Here is a 20,266-nt window from a genome sequence, read left to right as displayed (position 1 = left end):
AACTGGGGTTAAGGATGGTTTGTAAACTGCCACGCAGGTGCTGGGATCTGAACCCAGGTCCTCTATAGCAGCAGGACGTGCTCTTACATGCTGAGCCACCTTCTCAGCCCTATATATTATTAAAGAAAACTTTAAAAAAAAAAAAAGATTTATTTTATTATACAGCGTTGTCTGCTTGTTTACCTGCAGGCCAGAAGAGGGCACCAGGTTACATTATAGATGGTTGTGAGCCACCATGTGGTTGCTGGGAATTGAACTCAGGACCTTTGGAAGAGCAGGTGGTGCTCTTAACCACTGAGCCATCTCTCTAGCCCCCTCTGCCCTCCACCCACACCTTCTTCAGTTACTCCCGTCTGACACTTGTATGTATTCTAATATCCAAGTGAAATAAAGGGGATTAGATTGTCCCAGTTGGTTAGAACGATGACAAAAACTGGGTCAAGTAATGAGGTTGGGAAAATAGAAGGCAAAGGTTGAAGGTGAGCATGTATCTGGGCGTCTTCTCTAGAAAGTGAATACACTTTGCCACATTTATGCCCAATATACGGCAGCTCCTGAAGCCTATGGAATGCTACTGTCCTCTCCCCCTCCCCCTCCCCCGTTTGGTCCTTAAGAGGGTGTCACTCCTGGAATGCTGGAAAGGCAGGCCAGGATCAATGCTCAGAAGGCTCACTTTATGCTGCCTTGAATGGTAGTGAGATGCTTAGTCTTGACAGCTCTAAGGCATGCCCCGTCTCAATGCCCATGCCCAGAATTTCAGCTCTTACCTCTCTGTAGCTTTCAAGCTCCAATGGTTCTTTTCAACCCACATCTCACCCTCCCCCAAGACAAGGGTTCTCCGTGTAGCCCTGGCTGTGCTAGAACTCACTCTGTAGACCAGGCTGGCCTCGAACTCAGAGATCTGCATGTCTCTCCCTCCCCGATGCTGGGATTAAAGATGTGTGCTAGAGACAGGCACAGTGGCACATGCCTTTAATCCCAGCACTTGGGAGGGAGAGGCAGGTGGATCCATGGGAGTTCGAGGCCAGCCTGGTCTACCAAGTGAGTCCAGGACAACCAAGGCTACACAAAGAAAAGCCTGTCTCGGAAAAAAAAAAAAAGAGAGAGTATACTGCCCCTGCCTGGCTTACTTTTTCATTTTAAAAAGCATTAAAAAAAAATTTTTTTTGCTAGCCTACTATTGTAGAAAATAAAAATAGTTAAAAGCCTATAATGATTATTTTTTATTTATTATTTTTTGTTTGTTTGGGTTTTTGTTTTTTGTTTTTTTTTTGGTATTTTTTATTTTTGGTTTTTTCCTAAGTGTATAGGAAGTACAGGCAAGCCACTTCCAATACAAAAAAAAAAATTTCAGACAGTTTGCTGCCTGGACAGTCACCCAAAAATCTTGTTATCTTGTTGGAGCATCATCTTCAGCCTTCTGGCCCATATTTAGGAAGCAGGAACTATAAAGGACCTACTTACCCCGCCTTGGCAGAGGGAGGGAGTCAACTTAGCCTGCATCCAAGTCTTGTCTACTTTCAGACAGCATTCTGTCTGTGGTTGAATGGGGGCATTTGCCCATTGGCTAGCTTGCCATATTTGAAGCTATCTATTGATGGAAATTCTTCAATGGTCATCATCTTCTTTGAGGTAGGTTGAGGTGCTGCTAGTTGACATATCTTATTGGTGAAGAGGCCTTAAAATAATAAAAACATCTTAAATGCAGTATTCTGTAAGTCTCTAGAATCATTATCTATCTGTCTTAAATTTGAACAGGCAAATTTTGCTTATTCTAACTATTTACTATCTATTTAACATAGGACGCATATTTCTGTGCTAGACTAGTATCTGGCAGGATCATGAATTTGACTGACTAACATTATCTTGTATTACTTAATTATGCCAGATAGTTCGTAATAACAGCCTTAAAAGACTGGGAATAAACCTTGCATTTCTAAATGAGTTGTGAAGGTCTAATACCTTATACAAGAGTTGAAACATGCATATATGTGTATCAACATTACTTTTACATTTATATCTATATTCAGAATTCTATACCAATGTAACCAAAAATAACCTTATTGGAGAATAACAGTTAAAGCTCTAAGTTGAAACACAGATTCAATACCCTATATTCTTCTTTCTTTCTTTCCAAGTGCTTGGATTAAAGGCGTTCGTCACCACCTCCTAGCCCTTTCTTTCTTTCTTTCTTTTGTTTTTGGAGACAAGGTCTCTCTGTGTTAGCCTTGGCTATCCTGAACTCACTTTGCAGACCAGGCTGGTCTCGAACTCACAGCAATCCACCTGCCTCTGCCTCCCGAGTGCTGGGATTAAAGGCATGCGCAATCACACCCGTCTCCTTTCTTTTTAATCCCTTTCTCCTTAAGAAATATAGAGAAAAGGGAAGAGAGAAATCCTTGAGTTTATGTTTTTACACCTCCTACCTTCACCTCTAGATTCTGGTATTACAGGCATATGCCACCATCACAAGCTTATATGGTGCTGGGAGCTGAAAAATGAGACTTTACGCATGCTAGGCAAATATCCCATGAGCCGAATTACATCCCCAGGCCAGTTTTCATTATTTCCATGCTTCTTGCTCCATCTCTGAGCGGGACCAACAAACCCGACTAAATGCCTCGGCCCTCCCTAGAAATTCCTCAAGAGCTGGATTAACGGCACACCTGTAATCCCAGCACTCAGGAGGCTGGGGCAGGAGGACCACTTTCTGGCCAGCCTGCACTACACAGCAAGACCTCCTCTAAAAATCAATCAGTCAATCAATCAATCAGGAGGGTGGTGGTGGTGCAGGGCAGTGAATGACAGTCTGGATGACGGGACTCAGTGATCCAAAACACAAGCAGAGATATAGAAAGGAGAGAAGAGGCCTCCCCAAGGAGCCCCTCCATCAGCTGCAGAAACCCATGTCCTCGCCAGCAGGATTTATTTCAAGGTTCTGCAAGCAAAGTGCCTTACAAATGTATTCTCTCCCATCTCCTTTCCAGAGGTGCTAAGTTCCATGGGGGTGGTGTCTGCTCTGAAGATCCTGAGCTGCATGCTGCACAGCTCCGGGCCTTCCAGCACGCAGCATACCCCCACCCCCTTCAGACTTGGATTTGGGCTGAGAGGCATCTGAGGCTGTTATCTCTCAACACACAGCTGTGCAGGGCTGGAGGCAGCAGCTTATCAGGGAGCCTGCAGTGATTCACAGCCCAGGCTTCTCTGCTGAATAGTAATTTCCAGCAGTGGATTTGTGCTGTTTCCCTCCTCCCCCTCTCCCAAGGGTGTGCTGTCCTTTTGCAGAGAGAGGGCAGTGAAGGGGAGCTCCTCCTCATGGGGCTTTGTGCCTGCCTTCTGGGCAAGTACGCGGAGGAGGGTGCAAGGTTAGAACCTTAGCATGGTCTGCCAGCCTTGGCAGGCTGCCGCCTCCAGCTCATCAGTGCTCTCTCTCTCTCTCTCTCCCCTTCCAGAAAAGCAGGGATACTGCTTTCTCTCCCTTTGTGGGGATGCAACAGGGACACAGACCGCCGCCCACTCTACCACAAGTCCCTCTTCCGACATTTTGACGCTGCCCAGTCTCTGTGTCTGACCTTGAAGACTCCAAAGGCTAATAGGACTGCAGGCAAGCACGCCAAAGAGGTCTCTGCACAGGCGAGTGGCTAAGGAAAAATAAAATAGAACAAAACTGGGGACGGAGCCATTTTCATGTTTGTTTTATTGGAAGCAAGACTCCAGCAGGACTCAGAGGAGGCGGCATGGCAAGTTTTGTCCTGGGTCCTCTCTCTGCCACCATGCAAAGGGGGCGAAGGCGTGGGGGGGGGGGGATGCTAAGAGGAAAGAAAGCTAAAAGGGAATTGCTAGGAGGTGGGTGGGAAGAATAAGGGTCCCGACATTTTCAACTCGGCCACGCTCAAGGAATCAGCTTTACAGCTCCTGCTCTCGGTGAACAGCAAGAATGACTTCAAGAGCCTCAACAATCAGCCTTCATGCATGCTGGGTGTTTTTAACAACTGGGTCCCCAAGAAGGCTCAAGAGTCCCACTACCCACCACAGGTCCCTAAGAAAGATCCTAGTACGGCCTTTAAAAAAAAAGGTGTGGGTGGAGTTCCGTGGCTTCTGGCAACACGCCCCACAAGCCCCACAAAGTTTCCTTGGACTTCGGGGATCCTTTCTTGTCATTCCTGAGCTCCCTCTCCGGTCGCTCTGGGATCCGCGTTGACATTCTGAGGACCTTAAAGCCCAGATATGAAAGGTTCATATAGATGTAAGGGTGCTGAGGATATAAGATCCAGTGTGTCTAGGTGGCTCAGGGCCAGGAGTGCTCAGGCAGTCTGCTCCTCATTCTTAGGCTCTGGCTCAGGCAAAGACCGCTTAGCAGTGCCTTCTCCCGCAGCAGAGTCACCCAGGCTCCTCTTGAACGTCGACACCGTAGGAGGGGACGAAGGACTAGGACTGAGGTTCGGAGGCTGGTAGCCAAGTTGTCGTGGATCCAGTGCGTCCTTTGAAAGTAGTATGGCGAGGCTCGGTACATTCTTAAGTACACTGAGACTGGCGGCCGGATCGCCAGGTGTCTGACCCCGCGTGGGCCCAGGCGGGAGGCTCTGCCACACCTCGCGCACGCTCCGGTAGCGCAGCCGCGTGACCTGGTGTAAGCCCGCCAGGCGGCGCTTGAGGATCTCGGCGCACGTGACGGTCTTGGTGGTGGCCCGGCCGCAGCCGCTGAAGACGATGGCGCGCGTGGCTGGCTGCGCCATGCTGGTGGTGGCGAAGGCCAGCAGGTTGCGGATCTTACTGCCCTCCTTGACCCGCATGTGTACAGCGCCGGGCGCCAGATCTGAGAAAGGGCCAGAGCTCGAACTGCCACCCTCATCACCTTCCCCCGCCGGCGCCTCCTCCGAGCGCACCTTACGGAAGTTCTCCATGCGCCGTCGTCGCTGGGATCGCAGGTTTTGCCATGGGGCCACCTCAAGCCCGGGATTGCATGGCCGCAGGTTGCTCCGGGCGAGGGCTGGGCAGGGGTTGGGACGCCGGCACCGAGTGGAAGCTGGAGGGTGGGCTGGGAACGCGCAGTCTTCAGCTCAGACTTCTACGGGGTAGTACTGATCACTCTGTGCCCTCAGCGCCTTGTGCTCCGCGCCTTTAGCAAAAGCTCCGCCTGGGAACCGGAGAAGCCCCGCCCCTTAGTCCAGGCCCCGCCCCAACTCTGCGTGACATGTCCGAGTCCCAGCCCCTCCAGCCTTTGGGATCAGGCGCTGGTGCTTAGCGGCTGCGGTCACAGCGCCAGGGGTGATTTGGGAGGCGAAGTTCTCCAAAGTCACCATCAGTTCTCCCTGAACCAGCCCTCATGCAGGAGCAACCTAAATAAAAATCTACGCTGGAGTTGCAAAGGTCAATTCAAGCTTGGCCCCCGAGCCTGGTAGGGTTCCAACTCAAGGGCATCCCTAGACCCCTCCTAGGTAAGAGATTTCCGAACCTCCTCTTGGGGCCTCGCTCCTCCAGCTCTCCAGGAACCTTCCTCCCTTCCTCTTCCTATATTCTTGCCTCAAGGACAGTGCATGGTCAGCAGAGCGTGGGAGGCGTTGGCTGCGGCTACGCGCCGCGCCTTCCCTGGGCTCAGACCGCTACGTCGTGGCACGATCCTTGTGTAGTTGCTAAGAGAGACGTAGTTTCAGCCTTCCCCTCTCTTGACCAGATCTCCAGGTTCCCGGCACCCACCCACCCCCCAACCCCCTAAAAGGCAGGAAGTGATGCGCGGAGCCCGCCTAAAGTGAATGGGGAAAGAGAAGGAGACCATTTTTCCAAGGCTTAAGTTTTGTTTGTTTGTTTTCGAGACAGGGTTTCTCTGCGCCTTGGCTGTCCTGTACTCGCTTTGAGGACCACGCTAAGGCTTAAGTTCTCATATTCATGCCTGAAAATCCTTTATTAGAGCTGGATGCATTTTTATGTGCCCGGCTCCGGCCCTGCTAAAGCAGATTCCTCACTTCCAATCTCAGGCAGAATTCCTTGCCAGTCTGCTTTGGCCCCTAGAAATCCAGAAGGTTGATTTTGCTAAAAGGAAACTGAAAGAAGGCGGGGTTTAAGAGATGGGAGGCTGGACGGATGCCTTTAGGGATTATTGAGAGTACCAGGTACCTGGACACTCTGGAAACTCCACAGAATCTAAGGAGGGCTTGGGGCTCTGCTGGGAGGTGAGATGAGGCTAGCTGGGGACAAAGGACTGATAGGCGGAAAGATCCTTCTAACCCTGGCCTGAAACCATGCCCTCAGTCTCCAAACCGGCTTTCCGCAGAATGCAGGGAGCCAGACAGACCTGTTAGAAGCGCGGAGGGCTCTAGCGAGCAGCTGACCCTGAAAGTATCAGTATGCTAGGCAAGATGGTTCCTGGACTTCAGACTAGGGGTAAGGCTCCCCTGCTCTCTTCTTCCTCTTAGCTATCTGTGACAGTTCTCGACCCCGCAGCTCAGAACACCGGGTTTATATCTATCTCATCTTTTCTTGGTGGGTGGCTGCAGTGGACTTTTTTGAACTCAAGTGTGAGTGACTGACTGACTTTAATCTCCTGCTCACGCCCTAGGAGTGTGCCTGGAACTGGAACTCTGGCCTGCACCCAACTCTTGCAGGATTCCCAGCAGGGGTGGGGGAGCAGGTTCTGGAGGCAAAGCCTTGGGAAGACACGAAGACTGCAGTGGACTTGGGCAAGTGGTGGGACTTGAAGCCGGCAATTTTGGATTGGCCGGAGGAAAAGTTCCAGAAAGACTAGAAGCTGTGTAGGAATGTGCTGGTTAAAAAAGATGCGAGCCCTGTGTCCCTGGGAGTATACAAGCCTGGGCTAAACAACTTGGGGGGGATGTGGACAGCATCCTGGGAGCTGCGGGTTTATTCCATGAGGATTGGGTGGTTAACGCCTCTACCCAAGCTGGCCTTCAAAGACACCCCCCCCCCCCGTACCACCACTCTCTGCCAAAGACTCCCCCATTCACTTTATTCCCGAGTCTGTGGCGGGAGAACACAGAAAAGGCCTGCTTTCTCCGCCCGCGCTTCCTTTCCTCGCTCCCTCTGCAGCACTTAAAATGTAAATGCACATCGTGATTAGCCGCGGGGTCGCTAATTACAGCTGAAGCCATTCATTACGCTGTCAGCTCGCTCGGTCGCCTGCCGGCTGTGCGCTCCCTCCCGACCGGGGAGGGGTTGCAGCGGGGGAGGTGGTGGTGAAAAGGCTGCGGGGACAGCGCGGTAACCGCTGCCGGGAACTGGCAGAGCGGCGGTGAGCTGAAGAAACCGGTTGGGTCGTGAAGAAACCGTGGTGAGAGAGAAGGGAGAAACGCGGGAGGCTAGAAGGAAGAGGAATAAGAAGTGAGGATGAAGAGGAAGGGGTATGTAAGGAGAGAAACTAGGATGGGAAGAAGGCCAAAGGAGAAAGCGAAATGGGTAGGAACCTTCCGGAAAGGGACAGACGACCGAGGGAGCAAAGAGAAGGTTCAATTTGGGGAAAGTGGGTAAATAAAGGTACTATCTTTGCTGCACACGACGACATCATGGTTAGAAAAAGCAGTCAGGACCATATAACTGAAAAAGCTGGGTGCCCGCCAAACCCTGCAGATACGTTTGCATATGTAAATGAATTTTTAAATACCTACAAGGAAACTGCACACTGGCATCTGTTACCTCTGCAGCTACATCCAGATTTTGTTGCTCTCTTTAAGCAAAGGATTACAAAATACGAATAGGAAATTAAGCCATCCTAAAGTCTTGGAAGAGCCTGTGTAATTGAGGTACTGACCTGGCAGGCCAAGCCTTGTTAGCCTCTTTCTGCCTCTTGTGACCTTGGACAATTGACTTAACCCTTGTGCCTTGGTTTGTCACCTGTAAAAGGAGCATAATTATAGTAACTTGGCCTGCTGTGCTCCTGAGTTCTTCGGACATATTAGCTGATACTACTTTTCATAAGTTGTGATTAAAATAAAAGTTTTTAATTGCAGAAGGAGGGGTGGGAATGTAATTCGGTTGGTCCGAGTGCTGCCTAGCATGCAGAACGCCCTAGGTTTGATTCCCCAGCTCCACAGAAACTAGGCGTGTTGGTGCGTGCTTGTAATCCACCCACTAAGAAGGTGGAGTTAGGAGAATCAGAAGCCTAAGGTTTTTCTTAGCAATATAGCAAATTCCAGCCATCCTAGGCCACATTTTAATATTTTAATTTTTTTTTAATTGAAAGCTGGGCGTGGTGGCACACGTCTTTAATCTCAGCACTCCGGACGCAGAGGCAGACAGATCTCTGTGAGTTGGGGGCCAGCCTGGTCTACAAAGCAAGCACAGGGCAGCCAGCGCTATTAAAAACAAACAAACAAACAAAAAAGACCCTGTCTCGAAAAAAGAAATTAAAAGCCGGGTGTGGTGGTGCACGCCTATAATCCCAGCACTCGGTAGACAGAGGCAGGTGGAGTACTGTGAGTTCAAGCCCAGCCTGGTCTACAAAGTGGGTCCAGGACAGCCAAGGCTACACAGAGAGACCCTGTCTGGAAAAACCAAAATAAATAAATAAATGAATAAATAAATAAAAGCAGCCAGGTGTGGTAGTGTACACCTTGAATCCCAGCACTAAGGAGGCAGAGGCAGGTGGGTCCCTGTGAGTTCAAGGCCAGTCTGGTCTACAGAGTGAGTTCCAGAACAGCCAGGACTATACAAAGAAACCCTGTCTTGAAAAACAAAAACATGGGGCTGGAGAGATGGTTCACCAAAGGTCCTGATTTCAATTCCCAGCAACCACATGATGGCTCACAAACATTTATAATGAGATCTGGTGCCCTCTTCTGGCCTGCAGGTGTTACAGGCAGGCCAAATACCACATAATAAATAAATAAATAAATAACAAATCTATCTTTAAAAACAAACAAAAATGTAAACCAAAACCCCAAAAGGAAACAATTACACTGCCTACCTCTTAGATCTGCCCTATGTTATAATCCTAGCTGGAGGCCTGGATGCTCTGCTTTTCAGATAGACTGCATCCTTGACTCAAGGATTAGCTATGGAACAGTGGAGCTTATAAGCAAGTAAGCCTTAAATTTTTTTTTTCCTTTAGGGCAGTGGAGGGGAGTAAGAAGGTAAGGCCTAGCAGGGTGCCTGGCTCCACTGGGCACCTGGAGCTTGGGCCCAGCTGCTGTTTATGGCCTGGAATGCTGGCCCAGTGCTTTTATTTTTGATTGCATGATTGAACATTTTCTGCTTCGTTTCAATGGAGAGTGGCAGACTCAGCTTTTCTGAATGCTCTGTGTATAGCGTTCTCCTTCACAGCCTGTGGAGTCAGGCTCGTGATTAACAATGTCATTTCACTGCTACACAGACCCTTAGGGTCTGGTGTACTGGGAAGACACCTGCAAATAAAAAAGAAAAAGTCTCCCTCATGGAGGTCACCTCTCTTCATTGCAGTTGCCCCTGTCTCTTGGATACTGAGAGTGGAAACAGCTCTTTCATAAACCATCCCCGACATCCTCATCTTGCAGCCTGCCATCCCGGAACTGAATCCCAAAGCAAGCTAGATGAAGCTGGGTTCCTCCCAGTTCAGGAAGATACTTGTTCAGATTCGCTTTATGACAGTGAGCGTCCCCAGTCACCAGCAGGTAATTAATTGTATTTCTTTCTCTTGAGTGAAAAATGAAGTTTAATCAAACCTACTGTTCTGGAGAAAAGCACCAAGCACCTTGACCCATTCTGGCAGACAGCCTATTTTACAGTAGAAAAGAACATGTTTTTGTTTGCAGAATTCCTGGGAGAATTCTCTCTGGCCCCAAATGTCCCACGCTTGCTGATTGATGATCTGCCCGGTAACCCCGCCTCAGGACAGATATAGATGGTTTGGTTTTAGATTTTCGATTTGCTATTATTCAGTGAATGTGCACGGCATGATGTGTGTGCCTGTGGAGGCCGGAGGACCACTGTGGAGGTGCTTCTGTCCTTTCACCTTTAATGGGTTCCAGGGTTCTAACAATCTGACTCAGGTTGCCAGACTTCCACAGCGTGTGTGCCCTTAACTTGGGAACCAACCGGCTGCCCTAGTATATTTTTCTTCTTTTTGTTTTCTTTTTTTTGGGGGGTGGTGGTTTGAGACAGGGTTTCTTTGTGTAGCCTTGGCTGTCCTAGACTCACTTTGTAGACCAGGCTGGCCTTGAACTCACAGCAATCCTACTGCCTCTACCTCCCGAGTGCTGGGATTAAAGACATGCACCACCACGCCTGGCCAGTATTTTTGTTCTTGGCTATGCTTTTTTTTGGTTTTGGTTTTGTTTGTTTGTTTGTTTGTTTGTTTGTTTGAGATAGGGTCTTTCTGTGTAACCTTGGCTGTCCTGGACTCTCTTTGTAGACCAGGCTGGCCTTGAACTCACAGAAATCCACCTGCCTCTGCCTGTGAGTGCTGGGATTAAAGGTGTGCATCACAACCACCCAGCGCCCTGTTTTTGTTTTTTAAGTTACATTTTGGTGTGTGTGTGTGTGTGTGTTTTGTGGTGTTTGCATGTATGACTACACTTTTGTGGAGGCCAGCCGACAACCCATGAGCATCAATTCTGTCCCTTGATCATGTAGGTCCTAGGGATCCAGCTCAGGCTCAGTGAATGCCATTACCCACTGTGCTGGTTAGCTTTTGTCAGCTTGTCAGAACCTAGAGTCACCGGGAGACTGCCTTCGTCACCTTGGTCTGTGGGGGGGGGGCATTTGTTAATTAATGATTGATGTGGGAAGGCACAGCCCACCGTGGGTGGTGCCCGGCCGGGTGAGGTAGTAAGCTAAGCAAGCTATGGGGAGCAAGCCAAAAAGCAGCATCCTGGCCTCCGTGGTCCCTGCCTTCCTTCCTGCTGTATTGCCTTCCATGACTTTCCTCAGTGATGAACTGTGATCCAGACACACAAGGCAAATACATCCACTTTTTCCTCTGCAAGTGGCTCTAGGTCATGGTGCTTATCACAGCAACAGCAAACCAGAACACCTGCTGAGCTGTCTCATGAGCCCTCTCTTTTTTACACACGTGGGCACAGCTGCAGGATGCTCATCGTTGCAATGGCTGTGTCATACCCAGAACATAGCATCTTATATTGTTCTCCCATCCTCCGGCTCGTACCATTTTCCCACCCACTCTTTCTCAATTGTTGCTTTTCTTTTTCTTGTGTTGCTGGGGAATCAAGCCTGTGGCGTCACATACTAGGCAAGTACTCTACGGCTGAAGGAGCCCCGCGCTCCCCGAGTTATGATTGGATGTTGCCAGCTCCTCTCGTTCTTTCCTTGGGGATGGGGCAGCAGAACTTCTGCCCAGAAAGCAGCTGTTCTGCAGCAGCAACAGATCTTCACTGGGGTTGGGGGTAAGTCAAATTCAGCCCTGAATTGCAGATGAGCGGCTCAGGGATAAATCATTTGCCTGAGGAGCAGGTAAGTTAAGTATTTCTAGAAAAGAAACCAAAAATTCAAGGTTTTTGTTTTTGTTTTTTTGAGACAGGGTTTCTCTGTGTAGCCTTGGCTGTCCTGGACTCACTTTGTAGACCAGGCTGGCCTCGAACTCACAGTGATCTGGCAGCCTCTGCCTCCCGTCAAGGTTTTTTGTTTGTTTGTTTGTTTTTTTTGGTGGGGGGTGGTGACAGAGGCAAGGTCTCTCTTGTATGTAGTCCTGACTGCCCTGGAACTCCGTCGACCAGGCTGGTCTTGAACTCAGAGATCTTCCCAGTGCTGGGATTAAAGGTGTGTGGTAGGCCGGGCATGGTAGCGAACCCCTTTAATCTCAGCCCTTGAGAGGCAGAGGCAGGAGGATCACTGTGAGTTCGAGGCCAGTTTGGTCTACAAAGTGAATCCAGGACAGCCAAGGCTACACAGAGAAACCCTGTCTCGAAAACAAACAAACAAACAAAAAATAAAGGTGTTTGGCACCACTGCTGTGTTCATATTTGCAATTGTTACTTTGCATCACTGGCCAGTTTATGTTTGCAATTGTTACTTGTTACTTTTACCTTGATAACATTTCAGGGAAGTGAAACAAACTAGAAAGGCTATGTTGTTCAGATTTTGGCTGTGTAAAACAGCCATCTGTTACACTCTCAGATTCTGTGGTCTGGGAATTTAGGCCGTGCACAGTGAGGGTGGCCTATCTTTTCTCGGTGACATCTGAGATTTCAGCTAGGAGGCGCCAAGGCTGGAAGCTGTGACAATCTAAGTGCTGCTTAAGGCTGTTGGCTGGTGCTGAGGGATGGAAGCTTCCAACTTGCACAGAGGGAAGTAGTTTTCTGCATGCATTGCCTTGGGCTTCTGACAGCATGCCTGACTGCCAAGGGTGAAGAGCTGATAAGACAGTAAGAGCCAGGCTTTCAGTACAGGGCATTTTATGATCCAGCCTTGGCTGTCATAGCTAGCTTTTGTCACATTCCCTTCACATCACAAAGCTTTGCCCCCAGCTCCTGGGGAGAAGGAGTAAACGCTACTTTTTCTTGATATATATATATATTTTATTTTTATTTATTTATTTTTTTTAAAGTTTTTTGAGGCAGGGTTTCTCTGTGTAGCCTTGGCTGTCCTGCACTCACTTTATAGACTAGGCTGGCCTCCAACTCACAGTGATGCGCCTGCCTCTGCCTCCTGAGTGCTGGGGTTACAGGCGTGCAGCACCACACCCGACAATAAAAATATTTTAAACTTTAGTTTATTTTGTGTGTGTGTGTGTGTGTGTGTGTGTGAGAGAGAAAGAGAGAGAGAGAGAGAGAGAGAGAGAGAGAGAGAGAGAGAGAGAGAGAGAGAGAGAGTGAACTGGCCATGCCATGTGGGACCTTATAATCAAACTCAGATAATCAGGCTTGGCAGTAAGTACATCTATGTAGGTAGTCCTGGCTGTTCTGAAACTCCCTTTGTAGACCAGGCCATCCTCAAACGCAGAGATTCATCTGCCTTTACCTCCTGTGGGTTGCCAGCAGCGTTGAGTGGAGGTTGAGGGGCCCAGGTGTCCTGCAGCCCAGTATCCTGTGCATGCATCGAGGAAGGACATCTATAGAACAAACTCTGAGATTCATGCATGTGCCAGGTCTTTCAGGAATGGTTTAGATGGTCTTGACTACTTATTGTTTAATTAGTGTAAAAAGAGTCAAATTTTGGAGCAATGTTCATAGTAATGTTTTAATTTGCATGTAATAGTAAAATACACAACAGCAGAGCTGAAAACAGAATTGAAGAACACAATGCTGGGTACTGGGAAGGTGGCTCTTAGGCAAAGCACTAGCTGTGTAAATGAGAGGACCCAGCACACACATGAAAGCCGAACACAGTGACAAGTGCAGGATGGAGGACTGGCAGAGAATAGATGGGTGGATCTCTTTCTAGGTAATCTAAACAAAGCATCCAACTCCTGATTGTAGGAGATCCTGGCTCAAAAAAAATAAGATCTGAGGGCTGGAGAGGTGGCTCAGTGGTTAAGAGCACTGTCTGCTTTTCCAGAGGTCCTGAGTTCAATTCCCAGCAACCACATGGTGGCTCCCAACTGTCTGTCTATACTGGGATCTGGTGTTCACTACTCAGAGTTGCCAATGGATCTTCCTTCCTCATAAAAGGAGGATGATTCATAGCAAACTACCTTCTAATTGACTGGCAGTAAATTATATAAACAGGTACCAGTTGTCAAAGCACACAGAAGTCACTTCCTGAGTATCCATAGCCCTAGGAAGATTTCATACAATGACAGTAACACTCTGAGCTGTGAGAGATGGGCCTTGAGTCAGAGGAAGGGAGTCTTGTGACCTACATGAGACCTTTCTTCCTCTCTTTAGTTTTTTTTGTTGTTATATTTGTTTGTTTGTTTGTTTTTGAGACAGAGTCTTACTATGCAGCTCAGGCTGGCCTGGGACTTACTATATAGAGCAGGCTGGCTTTGAACTCTGCCTCCAGAGTGTTGGGATTAAAGGCTTGTAGCACTATGCCTGTTAAAATCCAGATTTTTAATAGTTACCCCCCAAAAATCCTATTTGTGAAAAAAAAATATGTAACTTAAAAATTAAAAAAACAAACACTGACATAAAGGCTAAGAGGGTCTATAGGCTCAATTTTCTTTTTTTTTTTTTTTTTTTTTAAAGATTTATTTATTTATCATATATACAGTGTTTTGCCTGCATGTACACCTGAAGAGGGCACCAAATCTCATTATAGATGGTTGTGAGCCATCATGTGGTTGCTGGGAATTGAACTCAGGACCTTTGGAAGAGCAGCCAGTGCTCTTAACATCTGAGCCATCTCTCCAGCCCCGAGGCTCAATTTTCTTAACCAATATATTTTATTACGAACTTATTAACCAATCATATGTCCCTTATAACCTAACTAACCGAAACAACAGGAAAAGAGGATTTAAAGAATAACAAAACCATAAGGATATCAGTTCTGAGGAACGATTCTCCAGGTGTAATCAGCAGGATTTCTTCTGCTGGAACCTGGAGTAACCAGAACCCAGAATCTCAGCAAGAGCTGGAGCCCCATAGGCCCCCTCTCCAGTTTGGGGCTCATTTAGATATCTCCTCCCAGAGTCTGTTCACGAGATCTTTTCAGCTGGCAACAATCAAGCTCCCACACAAGGTGGTTTGTCTTCTAGTGGATTAACCTCACCTGTTCTCACAAGACCATTCCTATCCCACACTTGGGATCATAACAAAAATAGGTTTATCTCTCCTTCAAGGGTCACTGCCCTCTTTCTTTGGGTTTCCTTATTTATTTTGTGTGTATAGGTGTCCTATGGAATCAGCCACTGCTCTTAACCACTGAGCCACTGCTCCAGCCCCCACCGCCCTCTTTCTTAAAGGCACCAACCTGATTTCTGGGCTCTTTCTGACTCAAGGCCTTATTACTTGTGTTTTCTTGTGTTCTGTGATTCTGAGCCGAATCCAGAGAGCCAGCACACTAAGGTTCAGCCATGCTTGCTGCCTGCGGTAACCAGGGAAACAACTTTTCAAATTAACCAAGGACTACTCTAAAATCCATCACCACAGCATAGATGGCTCCAGCTAATGACAGCGTGGGTGGGATCCACTCTGTCCCACCCATCCCTGGAAGATGAACCTGAGCGTGGTCCTTGGAAAGCAGCTTCTGAGGAGGCTGGTGGACGGCTCAGTGGGTAAGGGCACTTGCCACCCAAGCCTGGAACTGCACCACGGGAAGAGAAAAAGTGCATCCTCCACTCATGTGCACACAAGTCTCCTTTCTTCCACAATAATAATTAAATTGAAAATTGAAAACCCTAATCGGGCTTTTAGCCAGCAAGCTTCCTTCTGCCGTCCTTCAGGAGCCTCAGGTTGGTTTCATGTTGAGTCACTTTCAACTTCCCCCAGCTGTCTCTCATTTCCCTAAAAGAAATATTTCAGTCTTCAAGTGTCTTTTATTGGAAAGCCTATGCATTGTCTTTATTTCTTGTATTTCAAATCACCTTTGTGAAAACGGCGCCTGTATTTTCTAGTACACATAGTGCTGAGAACGGTTTTAGGAAGGCACTTTACACAGTCAGAGGAACATCGCTAACAATGAGCTACAGAGAGGGGTTTGAAAGCAGCTTCCACATTGTACAGACTTAGTCTTGCTTTGGAGTTCCCACCATGTCGCCTCAGAGCCTCAACCTCCCCAGGCTGTCCTAATTACTACTTCAGTCACACAATGTAATGGAACCATAGCTAAACCACAGAAATGAGGCAAACGAAATGGTGTTGTTATTGTCACAATAGGTAACTTGGCTGCTTCCAAATGCTTTCAAGGGCCAGTGAGATGGCCCAGTGGTTAAAGGCACTTGTCACCAAGCCTGACAACCTGACTTCAACCCCTAGGACCTGCATGGTCTCCTACAAGTTATCCTCTGACTTCCACAAGTACTGTGGCACACATGTGCCCAAATACACACACACACACACACACACACACACACACACACACACACATACACACATAATACAGACACACACAAAATAAATAAATGTTGTGGGCTGTGGATGTAGCTCTGGTGTAGTGTTTGGCTAGTGTATAGAAAGCCCTTTGTTTAATAGCTAGCACCGGGTAAAACTGAGTGTAGTATCTCTTAAGTTGCAGTTTTTATTTGAAACTTTAAAGAAACTCACTTGGAAGCAGCATTTGGCAGGATAGTCTGATAACTGGAGTACTTGGGAGATGGAGGCAGGAAGATCGGAAACACAAAGTCATCCTTAGCTATAAAGCAAGTTTGACGCCTGCTTGGGCAACAGGAGACCGTGTCTCCAAATGTAGGAGGGGGGTGAGGATGCCAGACACGGCCAATCCCTTTAACTCCAGCACTCAGGAGGCAGAGACAGGCTCTGTAAGTTTGAATCCAGCCTAGGCTACAAAGTGAGTTCCAGGACAGCCAGGGCTACATAGAAAGATACTGTTTCAAAATCAATAATCAAATTAATTAGTTTTTAAAAACAAATAAAAATGAAGGCTGGCAAGATGGCTCAACAGACAAAGGTGCTTGTTTCCTAGTCTGATGACCTGAATTTGATTCTACACTCTTACAAATTGGGAAATAACTGACTTCACACATAGGCATGGGCACCACTTCCTAAAATAAATAAGTAAATATATAAACTATTGTTTAAAGCATAGGTGTTCAGGTGGACGGTGGTTATGAACACCTTTAGTTACTCAGGAGGCAGAGGCAGTTGGATCTCAGAGTTCCAGGACAGCCTTGTCTACAGAGTGAGTTCCAAGACAGCCAGGGCTACACAGAGAAACAGAGTGAATTTTAGGACAACCAGGACCACACAAAGAAACCCTGTCTTTTTCTTTGTGTCAAGACAGGATTTCCTCTTGTAGTTCTGGCTCTCCTGGACTTGCTTTGTAGGCCAGGCTAGCCTCAAACTCATAGAAATCCACCTGCCTCTGCCTCCCTAGTGCTGGGTCTAAAGGTGTGTGCCACCAAGCCTGGCTGAAACCCTGTCTTGAAAACTCAAAAAACAAACAAAAAACCCCAACCCTTGGGCCGGGCATGGTGGCGCATGCCTTTAATCCCAGCACTCGGGAGGCAGAGGCAGGTGGATCACTGTTGAGTCAAGCAACCTGGTCTACGAAGCAAGTCTAGAACAGCCAAGGCTGCACAGAGAAACCCTGTCTCGAAAAACCAAACCAAAACAAAACAAAACAAAAAAAAACCAAAAACCAAAAGAACCCCAGCCCCAAGGGAAGGAAGTCGCCATGGGACAGTGTGGACCATGAGCACATGGCCATGAGAGCTGTTCTGATGGAACAGAAGCAGCCGGGACAGGAACAGTTATGAAAATACACTCCTCGTATCCAGTCTGGGCAGCCGAAGGAGACAGATCCCATGCTATCATTTGAAATCAGCTACAGATGGAGCTGTGTTGGTCAGCCTGCTGCTCATTGGGATTACTGCCTGGGGCATCGGCTTTGGACTGATCTCAGGACTCTCCAGGTGGTGGGTGTGGTCATCGCAGTGGGCATCTTCCTGTTTCTGATTGCCTCAGTGGGGCTGATTGGAGCTGTAAAACAACATCAGGTGTTGCTATTTTTTTTATATGATTATTCTCTTACTTGTATTTATCGTTCTGGTTTCTGTATCTTGTGCTTGCTTGTTCAGCTCTGAATCAGGAGCGACGGGGCCAGTTGCTGGAGGTTGGCTGGGACAATACAGCGAGCGCTGGAAATAACATCCAAAGGAACTTGAACTGCTGTGCCTACCGAAGTTTTAACCCAGGTGACACCTGTCTGGCTAGCTGTGCTAATAGTATCCAGAATTGCTCACCATGCGCCCCATAATCGGGGAGTATGTTGGAGAGGTTTTGAGGTTTGTTGGTGGCATTGACCTCTTCTTCAGTTTCACAGAGATCCTGGGTGTTTGGGTGACCTACAGATACTGAAACCAGAAAGAACCCGTGCCAAGCTGAGTGCCTTCCTCTGATGAGAAAAAAAGAAGCTTTCTTGTGTTGAACTTGTTCACGTTCTTGAATTTTTTGTTTTTTTGTTTGCTTTGTTTTGTTTTATTTTCAAGACAGGGTTTCTCTGTGTAGCCTTGGCTGTCCTGGACTCGTTTCGTAGACCAGGCTGGCCTTGAACTCACAGAGATCCGCCTGCCTTTGCCTCCCGAGTGCTGGCATTAAAGTTGTGTGCCACCACGCCCAGTTTAGATTTTGACTTTTATAGTCAAAGGCAAAGGAGATGCATTTTGGGAAATGTTTTGGTGTGTGATACTTCAACTTTCAAAATGGAAAGAGTTTCAGAAAGATAGAGTATATATCTACATAATCTGACATTCATTTTTTTAAAATAATTTGAAGTCCAAAACACTGTATATGTAAACAACTTGCAATCAATACACAGGCTAAGGCCCATGTAACAAAAGATATTTGATTACGTTTAAAAAGAAACTTTTGTTTTGTTTTGATTTTTGAGACAGGATTTCTTTGTATAGCCTTGGCTGCCCTAGAACTAGCTCTGTAGACCAGGCTGGCCTTGAGCTCATGGGGATCCACCTGCCTCTGCCTCTCAACTGCTGGGAATAAAGGCATGTATCACTATTGCCGGTCAAAAAGTAAATTTTAAATAACATTTTGTGGTATTGTGATAGCAAGTTGTCAAATCTAAACATATTTGAATGCACTACTACCCATAAATTGAGAGAGAAATGGTGTTTGTGGCTCTGTATATATATTACATTAAAATTTACATTACATTAAAAATTAAAAGCTGGGTGGTGGTGGCATATGCCTTTAATCCCAGCACTTAGTAGGCAGAGGCAGACAGATCTCTGTTAGTTCGAAGGCCAGCTTGGTCTACAAAGCAAGTCCACAACAGCCAGGGCTACACAGAGAAACCCTGTCTCAAAAAACAAAACAAACAAACAAAAATTAAAAGCGGGAGGGGGGGGAGACTCCAGCCTCCAAAACCCCCAAGTAGAGTTATAATTAGCCAACACATGATTTTAAGAGCTTTTGCATTCCATTCAAAGACAGACAAGTGATCACTAATTTAAGGGTGGGCTTTTGCTGCTGTTTTTGTTGTTTGAGACAGGAGCTGGCTAAGTTACCTAGGCTGTTCTCAGACTCACGACTCTCCTGCCTAAGCCTCTTTGGTGCTGAGAATCCAAATTTGTAGAATTACACTTGGCCATACTTACATGTTTTGTTTGTTTGTTTGTTTCCTCATTTTGCTTTGCTCAGTTTTCCTTGGTTTTGTTTTTGAAACAGAGTCTCTCTACATAGCTCTCGCTCGTTGTCCTGGAACTCACTATGTAGAGTCCAGGTTGGCCTTGATTTCACAGGGCTCCACCTCTCTGCTTCCAAGTGCTGAAATTAAAAGTAGACGTCCTTCAGCTGAAGAATGGATAAAGATTGTGGGGCGTTTACACAATGGAGTATTACTCAGCTGTGATCGCTGTGAGTTGGAGGCCAGCCTGGTCTATAAAGTGGGTCTAGGACAGCCAGTGCAACGCAGAGAAATCCTGTCTGGAACCCCCGTGTGCCCCCCCCAAAAAAAAAAAGAAAAAGAAAAAAAAAAGTAACATCATGAAATTTGAAGGCAAATGGATGGAACTAGAAAAAAAAAAAATCATCCTCAGTGTGGCAACCCAGCCACAAAACCTTCAACCTACAATTTGTCCTGCCTGCAAGATGTGCTGGTGTAAGGGAGGTGCAGAAACTAGGAGTGGCCAACTGATGACTGGTCCAGCTTGAGATGGTTCTGATGCCAAGAGCCTTGACCCTGCCTGGAAAGCCAGGAACGAGAGAGACAGGACAGCCCAGAGAACTTGGATAGAACCAAACATGACTGGCAAAAACAAAAACAAACGAACAAAAGTCAATGAAATAATTCCTAATGGTGTTCTGCTAAACTCGTAGACAGGAGCCTAGCAACAATTGTCATCAGAGAGGCTTCATCCAGCAACTGATGGAAACGGATACAGAGACTCACAGTGAAACATTAGGTAGAGCTTGGGGAATCCTGCAGAAGAAGGGGCAGAAGGATTGTAGGAGTCAGAGGGTCCAGGACACCACAAAAACCCCCATAGAGTCAACTAACCTGGGCTCATGGGAGATCACAGAGTCTGAACAGACAAGCAGGGAGCCTGCATGGGAGTGACCTGGGCCCTCTGCATATGTGTTACGGTTGTGCAGCTTGTTCTTCTTGTGGGACTCCTAACAGTAGGAGCAGGCACTGTCCCTGACTCTTCCCTGCTTTGGGGACCCTTTCCCTCTTACTGGCTTGCCTTGTCCAGCCTTAATATAAGGAGGGGGGGTGCCTAGTCTTACTGCAACTTGACATGCCA

At 47.4% G+C, this 20,266-nt stretch overlaps 1 protein-coding gene and 1 pseudogene across 1 annotated transcript; one reads left to right on the top strand and one right to left on the bottom strand.

The window, feature by feature from the left end:
* Nucleotides 1-4,283: 4,283 nt before the first annotated feature.
* Nucleotides 4,284-5,149, bottom strand: Rpp25 (ribonuclease P and MRP subunit p25). The gene has a single exon (XM_051156547.1). It carries the CDS (start codon nucleotides 4,902-4,904, stop codon nucleotides 4,305-4,307), a length of 600 nt encoding a protein of 199 aa, XP_051012504.1. The 5' UTR covers nucleotides 4,905-5,149; the 3' UTR covers nucleotides 4,284-4,304.
* Nucleotides 5,150-15,039: 9,890 nt separating this feature from the next.
* On the top strand, nucleotides 15,040-17,888 carry LOC127197907 (tetraspanin-13-like; annotated as a pseudogene).
* The last annotated feature ends 2,378 nt before the right edge of the window (nucleotides 17,889-20,266 follow it).

This window comes from Acomys russatus, chromosome 14 (assembly GCF_903995435.1).
Source record: "Acomys russatus chromosome 14, mAcoRus1.1, whole genome shotgun sequence".
NCBI lineage: Eukaryota > Metazoa > Chordata > Mammalia > Rodentia > Muridae > Acomys > Acomys russatus.
The sequence above is the reverse complement of the archived record's forward strand: the minus strand, read 5'-3'. Positions and strand labels throughout refer to the sequence as shown.